Source organism: Tenrec ecaudatus, chromosome 18 (genome assembly GCF_050624435.1).
Source record: "Tenrec ecaudatus isolate mTenEca1 chromosome 18, mTenEca1.hap1, whole genome shotgun sequence".
NCBI lineage: Eukaryota > Metazoa > Chordata > Mammalia > Afrosoricida > Tenrecidae > Tenrec > Tenrec ecaudatus.
In genome coordinates, this window is record NC_134547.1 from 64,341,696 (window position 1) to 64,357,153 (window position 15,458).

The 15,458-nt window shown below is 40.7% G+C and overlaps 1 protein-coding gene across 1 annotated transcript in view; it reads right to left on the reverse strand.

Moving 5' to 3' along the window:
* The window catches only part of GLG1 (golgi glycoprotein 1), a 138,255-nt gene that overhangs the window by 35,464 nt on the left and 87,333 nt on the right, over positions 1 to 15,458 (reverse strand). Inside the window, exons 5-9 of the mRNA XM_075536242.1 lie at positions 13,997 to 14,200; positions 12,620 to 12,691; positions 11,708 to 11,891; positions 10,118 to 10,332; positions 707 to 828 (exon numbers count right to left, since the gene is read on the reverse strand). Of these exons, the coding sequence (XP_075392357.1) occupies positions 707 to 828; positions 10,118 to 10,332; positions 11,708 to 11,891; positions 12,620 to 12,691; positions 13,997 to 14,200 (797 nt within the window). The remainder of the gene's footprint in view (positions 1 to 706; positions 829 to 10,117; positions 10,333 to 11,707; positions 11,892 to 12,619; positions 12,692 to 13,996; positions 14,201 to 15,458) is intronic.

The following is a 15,458-nucleotide window of genomic DNA, read 5'->3' on the forward strand; positions in this document are numbered from 1 at the left end:
GTAAGAGACACTTGCAGAATGAGGAACACGTTCTTACTTACATCCCATTGACTTTCTATTTTTTAAATCATTTTATTAGGAACTCATACAACTCTTATCACAATCCATACATACATCAATTGTATAAAGCACATTTGTACATTCACTGCCCTCGTCATTCCCAAAACATCTGCTCTCCACTTAAGCCCCTGGCTGGCATCAGCTCATTTTTTCCCCCATTTACATCCTAGTTTTAAGGCCTGCTTTCACAAACTATGGAGCAGGACGCCTGTTTTCACAAACTATGGAGCAGGACGCATTTATACAATGTTCATAGATTGCGGGTACAACACAGACTTCATTCTGAAGCCATCACCACAGTCTCCTACCACCACATTTTGACTTCTTTTTCAATAAATAACCACTTTCTAATGATTATCAAGTCATCAATGAACAAATAGGCCAATGAACAAATACAGCATGTGTCACTTTATCCTGAGAGTTTCTCCCATTTTTATATCACCATTAAGTAACCTAATGTATGACCAACCATTGCCAACATACACCACTCCAATGCTGGGTCAAGTGTCTACATGATCAATGAGGCAGAGCCCAAGTCTCAATTGTAATACTAGTCTTAAAAGCTGATGTATGTTTCCATTCAAAAAAATTTCAAATATGATGTTCAATCAAAACTCATGCCAAATACACAAATAAAAGAACCTACATTGGGTCTCCAGATCTTATGTGTTTGCAGGCCGTCTGTATTACAGATTCACAGGCTTCATTCAAAGCTCTATCGATGCGATAATCTGCACCAGGATCAGTCTCCTGAATCAGTGTCTGAAGCTGGATTAAAATAATTTCAGAAGGAAGACAGTCAGTGAGCATCAGGGGAGAGTAGTACCACTTCTCCATATAATCAGCCTGGTCCACCTCAGTGCTCCTTACACAGTGTCTACAATAGCTGCTGGCCAAGCACAAGAGCACCAGCCAAACACCTTGCCGCTGGTTTCTCTACCTTGATTGTGAATTTTTCTGTTTTAGCCATCTCTACGAGTTGGAACTATTAGCTCAATGGCAGAGTCAACTGCTTTGGTTTACCCCTGGTGAATCGTAAAACCAAGTACCTTTACAATTTGAAAGCTGCCTCGATATTCATATCTGCCTATTTACCAGTCAGATGACCAAACCAGAATTGGATGGAACAGAGTAAACAGAAGACACTCCAATTAGAGACCTAATTGAGCTAGAATCTAGATTTTTTAAAAATTATTAATCATTTTATGGAGAGGGGGGCTCATACAAATCTTAGAACAATCCATCATTCAATTGTATTAAACACACTTTTACATATGTTGCCATCAACAGTTCCCAAATATTTTCGATCTACTTGAGCCCTTGGTATTAACTCCTTTTTATCCCCTTTCCCACTACCATGAATAATTGATCAATTACATGTTATTATTGTTATTTTGTGTTTTACACTGTCCATTGTCTCCTTTGACCCCATTCTGATATTCGCCCCCCTCTGGAAGGGGGCTATATAGCCAACCTTGTGATGGGTTCCCCTTTTCTCCTCCTCCTTCACCCCTCTCCACCATCCCCTACCCACATGATATTGCTACTTCCACTACTGTCCCTAAGGGTTTTATCTGTCCTGAATTCCATGTGTTCAGAACACTTACTTGTCCCAATGAGTGTACCCCAGTCTAGCTATATTTGTCATGGCAGTGGGGGGAGGAAGCATTCGGGAACTAGAGGAATGATGTGTTTCGTCGGTACTTGAACGCACCCTGGTTGAAATGTCCCTTCCTTGGGACCCTTATGTGGGGGGAAGTCCAACTGTCTACAGACGGGCTTTGGGTCTGCAACCCCCATTGTTCACAACGATTTAATTGTTTGTTTTGGATCTTTTGATACCTGATTCCGTTGACACCTCATATTCGTACAGGCTGTTGTGCTTCTTCCACGTGGGCTTGTTTGCTTCCCTGCTAGGTGGCTGGGGCTCTTCAAGCCTTAAGACCCCATATGCTTATCTTTTTATAGGAGGGTACCATCAGCTTTTTGCTTATGGATCCATTTTGTCTTCAGTAATCGTGTTGGGAAGGTGAGTATCAAAGAGTGCCAGGCTATTAGAACAAAGTGTTCTTGTGTTTAGGGATTCCTTGTGTAGAGGCTCAATGTCCTTCTGCTACCCTGATACTTAACATATAAATATATGTACATAGATCTATTTTTCCATCGTCATTTATGTACATTTGCCTCTATCCATTTCATTACAAATTTATATATATATTCATTTACAGCGATACCTCTATAAATACTTTTGCCTCCTGGTTCTTTCCTTTCACCTTCCATTTGGCTATCAAAAACTCTTCTCAGATTCACTGCACTTGATCAAACCCCATCAGGCATTATATCGTCTCTTCGTCATAAATTTAAGATCTCTTGTTGTTCCCTTATCCCTGAGTTTGTTGGCTCCCTGCTCCCCTTCCTGGCCCTCTACTTTCCCATGTCATCCTAGGATCCCGGGGCCCATTGTTTTCTCCTTGGGATTGTTTGCCCAGCCTATCTTACATAGGGAGACACAGAAGAACCTAGATTTTGAACGTGCTTCAAAGACATTGGTATGAAATGAAGTATATTCTCTTGTATTAAAAGCACATTTCATTCAACTTGCAGGAGTGACAATTTCAAAAATAAATAAAATACTGAATTTCCTATTTCCCCCCAACTCTTTTTACACAGCCAAATAGTAAAATATAGCTTGTTTATTTTAAATATTCAATATTACAGAGTTAAAAACGTGACTGTGTTTTTTAACATTGAATTATGCTTGGCCCAGACTCTTGTCATGGGATATAGTAAAGGCATAGAAATAGTGCCTTGGACTTTCTCTCTTCCTGTTTTTGGAATCTCTTTTCCCCTCTTTAAGGAGGAAGAGTCAGTGAGGAAATAACCTTAGTTCTCTAAATAGTTTTGGATCTGCCAGAAGTATATTTAAGAACATGGGCAAGTTGATTAACCTGTAAGTCTGTTTCCCTAACTGCAGAGAAGGTGACCACCAAGAAGAGTGAAAGACAAAAGGAAGTAATATTGATCTTAGTGCTGCCTTAGAGAAGCTGCAGAAGGCAGTGCTTAGCTGATAGAGAGAGTATGATAACACAACCATAGTTCTAGTTACGGTATTTTCTTACAATGACCAAAATAGCCTTACATGAGAGTCTGGAATTTTTGCAGGAATTGTGTGAATTAAACATACTGCGACTGAGAGGCAAACTCTGGGCATTCACACTGACTGAACACAGTAGATTGCAGTTAGTAAAGAGAGAAAGTGAATGCCCTAGAGCTCCCAGCAGGAAAAAGGCTCTTGAAATTCAGAACAGGTGGTCTGGGATATAAACACAAATAATGCAAATGGCGACAAAACTCTATATCCATACTAAGTCCTGACAGGTAAGAAAAAGGCTGAGGAATGGGGCAGAGAAATAAGTAATCTCAAAAATACACTGGGTACTCATCTTTGACCCTGGAAAATGTGGGCTAGGACTTTTTTAGCTGTAACTGAGAATTTTACCAACCAGTCATGGTTATGGTGTATATGGAGGAGTATGTACTCATTAAGGTAATAATTATCTTTATGTTTCACAGTTTATTTGTTAAGTAATAAGTAAAGCATTCAAAAGCATAGGATATGGGACATTAATTGTCAAAAACAGGTATCAAGAGTCTGCTGAATTAAGGAAGACAAAGGAAGAAACCCCCTAATGTAAATTTTTAAAAAATGTTCCTCCATTTGATTGAGGATAGGTAACTCAATATAGAAGACTAAGGGAAGTTTTTTCTTCTGGAATAATTTCTTTGATTTTTTTTTTTAAAGAGCAAAAGCAGTAAACTTTGGATCCATAAATATAGAAGTGATTCTTTCATCTTAGCTGAACCTGAGGTGGGTAAGACCACAGATTTCCCTATTAGAGGCTACTTTCTAAGTTTGGAAAGCATTTTTCTTCTGGACATGCAGGGTAAAGTGTGTGGTCCTTGGTTATGTTTAAATGTGAGTCATTGGCCTGCTTTTCTTTTTAATAGTTTTACTGGGGGCTCTTACATCTCCTATCACAATCCATACATTCATCCATTTTATCAAACACATTTGCTCATATGCTGCCATCATCATTTTCTTTTTTTTTTTTTAGCAGGCAGAGATGAGTTTATTGCATTAGAAAAACATCAACAAGGTCCAGTACACACCTGCATGTAGACACCATTATTAGCTGGACTTCAAGGACATAAAGGAATTTCAAAGGTACAAGCTTCATTCCTGGGAGGGGACAGTCTCCTCCCCCGTCCTTCCTGGTTCCTGTGGCCCCTGGCCCTGTGTGTGGGGGTTGTTCCTCCTCCACTAGTCACTGAGTCACTGCCCACAGGGCTCGCCTGCACATGCCCTCTGGGAGGGGGCTGGCCACACGTGCGAGCAGGCTCCTGAGGTCTGGGGTGGGCTGAGAAATGGGAGGATGAGGCTGGGGTCCTGGCCTGGGCCTGAGCTCCCAAGCTAATGATTGAGCTGGGGCGGTGGGGGAGGGGGGGCGGCGGTGGCATGGTCCAGAGAAAGCTTCCCTGATGAAGCAGACTCTGATGAAACAGACTGCCCATGCTCTCCCCTCACCCCTCTCTCCCACAAGCCCCCAAGGCCCAAGCATTGGCACAGCTGGGGCCTGGGCACATAGGAGCTGTTCAATGAACAAGTGGCCCAGCTTCCCTCAGGGACCCACCAGGTGAGCTTCTTCAGACAGCCCTGGCTGAGGAGAGCCTGAAGCTGGGGACCCTCTGGGTTGAGAGAGGGAGAGGGCGGGGCTGGGCGAGCTGGAGCTCAGCTGGGAAGGCAATGAAGGCAGGAAGCTGAGTGAGGGTCTAGGCCCATTTCTCTCAGGGAGACCCAGCCTCCAGAGCCCATTCCCCTCAGGCCCAAGCCTATTTGCAGGGCCACAGTGACCCCCTGCCTGGTCCCTGTCTGCTCTAATCTAGTGTCACCAAGCACACTGGCAAATGAAGGGTGTCTAGAAAAGCCTCAACCTGAAAGTCCCCAAATGTCACTTGACCTTACAGCTGGTCGTCACTGACAGGGCCCTGAGCAGGTCCCACGTCAGGAGGAGGCAGGGTGGCACCTCTCTTCTAGCTGGTCATGCTCATGCCAACTGCATGGTGGGAGGCAAGGAAAGGCCCCAACTGCAGGCCAGAGCCCCCAGGGAGTAGCGACATCAGAGAGTCTGGGGGGCAGGGGAACTGTGGCAGGAGGGGATGTGTGTGGCCCAAGGATGCCAACACCAAGACTCCCCAAAATCAAATGTAAGGGAGGCTCACAGGACAGATCAGAGTGTCCGAGCATGCTCCCGCCATCATCATTTTCAAAGCATTTTCTTTCTACTGGAGCCCTTACGATCAGCTTCTCATTTTCCCCATCTCTCCCTTCCTCTTCCTCCCCCATGAACGCTTGATAAGTTATAGATTATTATTTTCATATCTTACATCGTCCTGTCATCCTTTGCCCATTTTTCCGATGTTTGCCCCCTGGGAGGGGGTTATATGTTGATCCTTGTGATCGATTCCTGAGTCATTAGCCTTTGTAAGATCTCTCATAATACTCCTAGAGGTAAACTAAGACCCATTGCCTTTGAGTAGCAGTACTCACGGTTGATTAAAAACCACGTCAAACCCATCAAGTAGGAATCCATCCTATGAAGGACAGAGAACTGCTCGTTAGTGTCTGAGACTATCCACCATTATGGAGTAGACATGCATCTTTTTCTCTTGGAGTGGGTGGGGGTGAACTGCTGACTTTGCAGGCCAATGATAACCATACAGAGCGAGCAAACACAAAACCTTTTTCTTTTCTTCTGCATACTTAAGTACCGTAGACTCTGTGGAAAGAAAGCTTTGTTCCTGACACTCTCTACTCCCCGTTTCTGGGCTGGAGATATAGTTTAGTGCTGGGGTCCAGGCACTTGTATGCAGTTTTCCCAGGGCAATCCCCAGCAAGGCTTGCTTTTCAAGAACTGGTGCCATCCAGCTGATTCCAAGTCACAGATATGTCAAACTCACACCATAATTGATTCCAGGAGCCTTCTGCCTTCTGAGATGGCTTTGTATTTGTCTACATACTCTACCATGTATAACTACACCACACACACACACACATACACAGTACCCCCCTCCCACACACACACAGAAAAACAAAACCTAAAAAAGTTCTTCTGAGCAGAGCTTTGGTAGTACACATTTTTCCTCCTAGGCAAGCAGCAAGCAACTCACCCTGAGTACACCCTGTGCCGTCGCCTGGGAAAGTTCTCCTGGTCACAGTGAATTTTTTCATAAAAGCTTTTTCACTCGAACCTTGTTTTCTGTTAAGGCCAATTTAACAGAATAGCATGTGGCAGTGAAATTTTGTTTCCTGCTTGGGAAAAATGCCACAGCAACTACTGTGATGTTGAACACAGCTTACAAGGACAGTGCTATAGGAAAAACTCAAGTGTATAAGTGGTTTTCTCATTTCACAAAAGGTAAAATGTTGATTGACCAAAAAAAAAAAAACCTCATTCTGGATGTTTGTCAACTTCCTGAATAGATGAAAACGTTGACCTGTAGTGCATTTGGAGTTTGTTCCACCAGGTCAGAGTGTTAATCAAACTTTCTATTTAGAGATTCTGAAAAGATTACCTAACAGGGTATGACAAAAAAGGCCTGATTTGTGGCACACGGGGGACTGGTTTTGCCACACGACAATGTACCTGCTCACACAGCAATCTCATTGTGCCAGTTTTTTTGCAAAACAGCATGCCTCTCTGTCCCACACACCTTACTCACCTGATCTTGCTCTCTGCGACTTCTTTTTATTTCCATGAATGGAGACAAGAAAAACCACTGATTTGATAACATAGAAGAGGTGAAGAATAAAGCGAGGGAGGTGCTGTCAGACATCCAAACAGATGAGTGTGACAAATTTTTCCAAGAATGAATTGCAAATTTGAGAAATGTATTAAGTGTACTGGACAATACTTTCAAGGGGATAAAGTTGTTGTTTTTTCGAAAAAATTTAAATACATAGCTTTGAGGGGTGAGTATTCCATTTTTTGGGGGGGTGTCCCTTCATATGTACATGCATACACACATGCATGCATACATACATACATAACGAATCAGGGATTTCTAAAGTTTCACAAATGAAACATCAATCTTCTAATTTAAGATATAAAACTACTGTATATGTATAAGCAAATGTGAAGAAAGTTGATGGTGTCTGGCTATCAAAAGATACAGTGTCTGGGGTCTTAAAAGGCTTGAAGGTAAACAAGCGGCCATCTAGCTCAGAAGCAACAAAGCCCACATGGAAGAAGCACACCAGCCTGTGTGATCATGAGGTGTCGATGGGATCAGGTATCAGGCATCATTGGAACAAAAAAATCATAGCATTGTGAATGAGGGGGAATATGGAGTGGGGACTCAAAGCTCATCTGTAGGCAACGGGGCAACCCCTTACAGAATGATCGTGCGATGAGCCAGTCAGAGTGCAGTGCAGCAACGATTAAACATACAATTTTCCTTTAGTTCCTAAATGCTTTCCCCAACCCCACTATCATGATCCCAGTTCTACCTCACAAATCTGGCTAGACCAGAGGAAGTACACTGGTACAGATAGGAACTGGAAACACATGGGATCCAGGACAGATGATCCCTTCAGGATCAGTGGTGAGAGTGGCGATATCGGGAGAGTGGGGTAGAAAAGGGGAACTGATTACACGGATCTACATGTGACCTCCTCCATGGGTGACGGACAACAGAAAAGTGGGTGAAGGAGACTTCGGACAGTGTAAGATATGAAAAATAATAATTTGTAAATTATCAAGGGTTCATGAGGGAGGGAGGGGCAGGGAGAGGAGGAAAAAAATGAGATGATGCCAAGGGCTTAAGTTTTGCAAATGTTTTGGGAATGATGAGGGCAGTGAAATGTACAAATATGCTTTACACAATTAATGTTTGTATGGCTTGTGATAAGAGTTGTATAAGCCCCCAAAATGATTTTAAAATTAAAAATAATAAATGCATAAGCCAAGTTTTTCAGCACATTTTTAACACAGTTTTTGTCATAAAATTAGGTGCCTCGGCTGACATTCTGGGTGGCTTATATTCGGGTATATACGGTAGTTCATTCTACAGCTTATTACTTTTGCATTTGGTATTTTTTAATTGTTCCAAAATTCTTCTCCAGTAAATAATAGTAAATACAAACAATGGTAATGAAACTTAGTATTTTTTGACCTCGTATTATGTACCTAAGTTTCAGTTATTCAAATTGTCTATGAACCTGGATCAAGAATAACTTTATTTTCCATGGAAAAATAATGATTTCCCCCATTATCTTCCTAAATTGAGTGAAAAGTTTTGGGGTGGCTGGAAGAGGTATATGCTTTCCACGCATAGCTGGCATAACACACAGAAAAGATGACACGATGTTGTAAGTCTACATGCTCTCACGAGTCATTAGGCCAAATCATTCTGTGCTCTCTATCAGTAACAACACAAAAAAACTCTTCAAAATGTTCAGTTCATATTAGCTGTTAGCCTCAACTTAATAGAGATATGCACTTTCTTATGGAGAAGGGCTTTGCCCAATTTACAAAAATGTTTGTCTTGACCCGGAGGTTAGTAAGTAAAATCTAGCAAGTTTTCCTTTCTTTAGAAACTCTAGCAAATGTTTTTTATCGACATCAGTATATTTTTATTTATTTGTTTTTTTTCAATCATTTTATTGGGGGTTCATACAACTCTTATCACAATTTATACATGCATCAATTGTGTAAAGCACATTTGTACATTTGTTACCCTCATCATTCTCAAAGCATTTGCTCTCCATTTAAACCCCTTTTAAATTAAAAAAAAAATATTTTGGTAATGATATTTTAAAATATGTCATATATTAGGAAACAGAATTTGTAGCAAGATGAGCTTTTAGTTAAAATTTGGATGGAATATTACAGTGATTTAAATTTTTCTAAAACCTGAAAAATTCTACCAACATCTTCAGTCTAAAAACCCATCAGCTGAGATGGACTGAAACAACGTCTCAAAAATAAGAGACCTTGTGGAGCTGGCACAGGCCCTGGCAGTGTTTGGTTCTGCTGTGCAGAGGTCTCCACGGTTGGAAATGACTCAACAGTCCCTAGCAATAACGACGACAATAGTCTCTCAATATCATATTAAGATTATGAATTGTACTGAAGAACACTATACAGCTGAACTACTCTAATGTATCACATTATATCAGAGGATACATGTTATCAACTTTGTAACTTGATTACAATGATACATGTAAGGTGTCTCCACTATAATGTTAACATTTTTCTTTTCAGTAAATATACTTAAAAAAAATCATTTTATTAGAGGCCCTGACAGCTCTTACAAATTCCATACGTCAATTGTATCAAGCATATTTGTACATATGTTGCCATCATCACTTCCAAATCATTTTCTACTTGAGGCCTGGGTATAAGCTCATCTTTTGTCCTCTCTCTCCAAATGTGAATCCTTGATCAATTATCTATTGTTATTACTATTTCCATTCTCTCCCTTCAGCCACATTTCTGTTATTTGTCCCCTGCTGGGGGCTTATATATCCAACCTTGTGATGGGTTCCCCCTTTGCCCCCCTCCCCGACCATCCCCCTACCCTCATTCATATCACTACTCTTACTATTGTTTCAGAGGGGTTTATCTGTCCTCAATTCCATGTGTCGAGAGTGCTCTTATGTCTACCAACGTGTGTTCTCACTCTAGCCAGATCTGTAAGGCAGAACTGGATCATTGTACTGGCGGGGACTAGAGGGATGATGTGGGATTTGTTGGTGCTGTACTACACCTTGGTTGAATTATCCCTATAGCTCATTTTATGAACGATGAGTTCCAACTTTCACTCCGGAGCAAATTCTACATTCTTACTAGGATAAGCCTGAAGAAACAATATTCCTTGAGTTGGTTCTTAGTACCTTGGGTTCGCTGTGCAGTCAAAAGTAAAGCAATAGCAGGAAGAGGTTCATCAAAGGAGAAAATGTGACATGAAGAAGGACGGTGGAAAAATCTCTCCTTACCGCTTGTTGACAGTTCATTCCAAGGTCCCCTTTCTCTCCTCGAACTACTTTCATCAGACAATGTAGAGTTCGCCCTTTTCGATGTAATCCAGAACAGTGGTGTTCAATTTCCCCACGACAGCTCAAGATGATCTCGGGGCTCAGGGAAAAGTCTTCCATCAGCATGCGCCGATAATCTAACATCTCGCCCTGGCATTCGCTGCTTACTTGTCTCCCTAAATTAGGAAGCACGCCGGACAATGGAGAGTCAGCATTAAGATTAGAATCACTACATTTAAAAGTGGTTGTTAGTTGCCACTAAGCTGATCCCTACTAATGGTAACCATATGTATGACCAAGTAAGCATTGTCACCGCATGCTTCATCTTTACGATTGTTGGCAAGCTAAGTCCACTGTGGCAGCCAGTTGTATTTTCAGTGCCTTTCAACTCTGGGACCCATCATCCAACACTATCCTGCATGATTTTCTGTGCGAATGTTTAACTGGATAATTTTCACAAGTAGAGAAAGCAGGGCTCTGCTCTTGGCCTCAGACTAGGAGCTCTGTTGAAATCTATCCATCAGGTGTAATTGTGCTGGTATCAAAATACCACTGGTATCACTTCCAGCATCATAGCAAAACATAAGCCACCACGGTACAACAAACTGACAAATTGTGGTAAATTATAAAAGTACACATTTCTTATTCAGAGTCCATTTGCTACCTTAAAATGAAACCTATAAATATATGCATAGATCTATTTCCCCATCTGCATAAATATATTCAGATATGTACATGCCTGTATTTGGACCTCTATAAATGCCCTTTGCCTCCTAGTTCTTTATTTCCTTTGACTTTCCTCTTGTCCCACGATCATGCTCAGCCTTCATTTGGGTTTCAGTAATTCCTCTTGCTTTACAATGCCCTTGATCAAGCCCTACCAGGCCTCTTACACCCTCCTTGCCACCTCTTTTGGATCACTTATTGTTCCCTTGTCCCTGAGTTTGTGAACACCATTTACCCCCCCGCCCCCCTCGCCCATGTCCATGGGTCAGACTCTATGGGCAATTCTTTCTTCTATTACTGTTAAATTCCTAATGTCATCACTGCTTAATTAACCTCACTCAACCCTTACAAACCTTCAGATGTGCGTTTTAAAAATAAAGAAAATGTGTACAAATATACTTGATACAACTGATGTATAGATTGGTATAAGAGCTGTAAGAGCACCCAATAAAATGATCTTTTAATTAAAAAGGTAAGTAGGGAAAATGAGGTTTGGAGAGATCAAGAAATGTAGGAAATGGTCAACCCGTCGGTTAATTTAGCGATAGACCATATTTGAATCCATGTCTCTCTGACTCAAAGCCACATGCTAAATTATGCTACCCTTACTTTCCTGAAATGTATTTCTTATGCTAAAAAGTTAAAAAAAAAGTGGGGATTGCTGAAGTAACTAGACGTAAGGATATCAGTTCTTTAGTCCTAGAGTTGTGGCTACAAAGAAAGGCTCCTTCAGTGAGAAGGCAAGAGTAAACACAGGAGGGAGTTAACATTTGTAGGTGAGGATCAAAAACAAAGCACAGAGAATACAAAGAAGGGAACTCTTACCTCTGTGCACCGCAGACTCCAAACACATTAGAAGGTAGGAGAGTCGGGCTTCCCTGGACCGAGGGAGGTTCTCCACGTTGCACCGGTATTTCTTCAAGTCACTCTTACAGGATTTGGCTAAAGAATAACTGACTTTATAGTCCTGGGCAATCAGCTTTTGGCGGGTTGTCAGTGCTTCTCGACACTGAGGAAAGAGAGTTGTGTGGATCACCTGTTACATGTGGCTTTAAGACAATATGGGGACTTCCAGCCAAGTACATAGCAGGTCTCCAATATTGGGGATATTATCCAAATACCTGTCTTAAACTTTGGGGCTACAAGCGTGCTTTAACTAGTCTGCTAGTGGTAAACGGCTGACAACTAGCCTAACCATTTTGAGGTTCCATTTTACACAAATACAATCAGTAGTGTTATTCAACTATTAACAGTAATATTACTTTTTTACTCGAGTATTATTAATAGCTTAAGTTATTTAACAGTATTAATACTGTTTTACACAGGATAGTAAAACCCAAAATAGTTACGTCTAAGAGTTATAAAAGATTCTTGCGTTCACCTAGGGAGAGAAGACTAAAAGTCATGAGACCGTTGCTACAAAGGAAACGGCTCTCTCTGAAACACATTAGTCTGGTCACCCTAAACTTCCTAAGCCTGCCGAGGAGGCCTCAGTATGGCTGTGCTACAAAATTCTCCCCTTTTATTTTCAAAACCGGCTAGCTATTGCCTCAAAAGTAGAGCTTTGCTTTCTCTTGTAAGCCCACTATGCTTTGGCTCACTATCTAAGGATAACATCTCTGAAAGTGTATTAGTCATTATATTCTGGGTCTGAGCAGATTAAAAATAGTGTTTGAGGTTTTGCAAAAGCGTTTGAGGCGTGAATAAAATACTGGTTTATTTCAAAGTAACACTTACTTTTTCACTCATGGACTCTTCAAATTTGTGGTTAAAGAGGCACTTGTACACTCTACCTTCACCAGCTTGTGTCTATAAGACAGAACACATGCAATATGATTAGCCAGGCTAATAGCAGATGCAAGGCTCTATCCACAATCGCATATAATAGACCTGGGTCTTTAGATAAATGACTCGGCCTCTTTAAATAATCAGCAGTTTTTAGAAGACGAGTGACTCCAACATAGATGAAAACTTTTCCCCTAATAAATTTTGCTTACTTGTTCTAAGATATTTCTAGTTACGAAATTGAGAGAAGCATGAAAGTGAGTTTCCCTTTTCACAATTGTAAGCCACAGTCAAGAAAACTCCTTAATCAGGACACAGTGAAAAAGTATATACAAACAGCTCTCAGCGCTTTCTTGGCTTTAAAGGCAGAAACTGTTCTATGCAAAAGTCGAGCTGTCCTATAGGATCTGCAGGCAGGAATCAAAGATGTTTTCAACACATACACAACCTGCCAGGTAAGTAAGGTGGTTAAGTTAGCTTTACCAAGGTAAGCAAGTGTGTGCCTGTACTTGCATTTTGATGGTAACGGTTGATGTATGTGTACATCTCTTGGCTGTACTATAGAAATACAATAAATTTAGTAGAAACACCCTGATAATATTTTAATAGCTTGAGGTTTGTTTTTCTGATTGATCCAGCATATTATATTCTTGCCTGTCAAAATACTCATGGCTTTTGGACTTTGAATTGGTAAATATTCATGATGTGTGAAAAAATGCATGAATCCATACTGTGTGACCTCAGCCACCTAAAGCTGTAAGCTCCGTCATTTATACACATACATAGGCTACAGAAAGACCTACCAAACTGTAACTATCCAGCCATCAAAATTACTCAGGATGGCTTTTGTATTCTTTACTTTACAGTTTTCTACAATGCACAAACAAGATTGAAGAGGGAAAAAAAAGATTTTAAAAACTTGCATAAAGTCCCCATTGCCTGTACACTAAAGTTAACTTTTTGATACCTCAGGAAACAAAAAAACTTAAGCACCTACACATTCTTCACCTGATTTTAAATACATGTAGGTGACAAAATTTTAGAAATGGATTAGATTCAAATAAGATTCTTTGGTAAAATTGGAAGATATATAAAACTGACTTTCAGGAACTGAAATGAAGAGAGTAGAAAAAAATACTGTGTGGAGAGACTGTTGGAAGTCAAATGCCAACTAGAAGTTAAGCCATCTAATTATCATTTTCTGCTACTCCAGGATCAAATCCGCTCTCCATCAGAGGTTTTTCTACATGTGAAGGTTTGTTGTAGCTTCCCTTTTGGAACACACTTTTTAAAACGAGGAGAAGAACGACAGCTTATGACGTGACTCACATTTTCACAAAAACGTTCCCTATCATCACGGCAAGCAAAATATAAATGCCGGTCTAAATGAAAATCATCTGATGACAGCTCAGCCACCCGGAGAATGGCTTTCTTGCAGACTTCAGAGACTTGAGTCTTGGGGTTGCTTTCTTCCGCTTCCTTCACCAGGCCTTTCTCCAAGCACGACACCACCTCGCCTTGTGAGTGCGCATCCTAGAATAACAAAGATGTCTGGTATTTAGCGTTCTCTCTAAGAGTCCACATAGACACTTGTTAGAGCAATGTGAAACACTCTGCAACATGGATGTTCTGCTGCAGTCCCAGCGGGAGCCAATCACCTGCTCAAGTCAAAGAGAGTGCTTACAGTAACCTTTCACTTGCACAGTACAAATGAAAATAGCCATCTTATAGTTAACACTAAAATGAGGACTCTGAATATTTTAAAGTTTGAAATACTTGGAAAAAAAGAAAAAGAAATCTGTTCAATGTTCACGTCAATATTGAAACAACAGTGCAGAAACCTCTGCTCATCTTCCTGGGTGCTAGACGTTTCTCAAATAATAACCAAGTAAAAAACCAAACAAACCCAAACCACCAAAATACACTGAAAAAAGATATTATACAGACCACTTTGTACCCCTTTTCTGCTTTATACCATCCCCAAACACCTTAACATACATAATCTCTAATGTAATAATTCTCGCTTTGTGACTTTGCATTTACCTTGATAAATGTAATAAAATGACTCCCATTCATACAAGTTACTTTTGAGTTTTCTAAACTCTCTAATTACCTTTAATAGTACATTGTGTCAACTGCACAGCAACAAATATTTAATCACCTAAAATGTGATACTTTCCCTGTGTGTTTTCTATTCAACAGTCCTAATGTTCTAAACTCAGAAAGTAAGTTTCAACAACTTGAGAGGTTCGTTGTAAACCCTGTAGCTCCCTGGATGCTATGGGAGAAAGACTGTTATACACAGAGGGAGTGGGTCTCCAGATACACAGGCTTCTAGTGTACTTGGACCAAAGGCAATGGTGCTACAGGTAACCTTGCAGTACAATATGGAAGAAAGCCTCATCAATAAGTACTTGTGTTGCTATGGTTCATATATACAATAGAACACCACAAAGGAAGAAACAAAGAAGTAAAGTGGTTTTCTATCTCTTGGTATGTAAAGCCTTCACCACAGTAAGTCAAAAAGGCAAGGTACAGAACAGAATACATAAAGTATGCTTTATGAAAGAAAGGTTGGAGACCTAAGATAATATATTTGCATAAACATATATTAGAAAATTATGTAAAAATGAAATGAGTGACCCCAAAAGGACGATGCATTATACTATAAGACCAGGCGTCTGTGCCTTCCTCTTCTCTCTCTGTACTTGCCCCTCGAGTTTTCCTGACTCCGGCTCACTTAGAAACAGCCAATCTATTTCTTTCTCCAAAGGGAAAACTAGTCTATGAT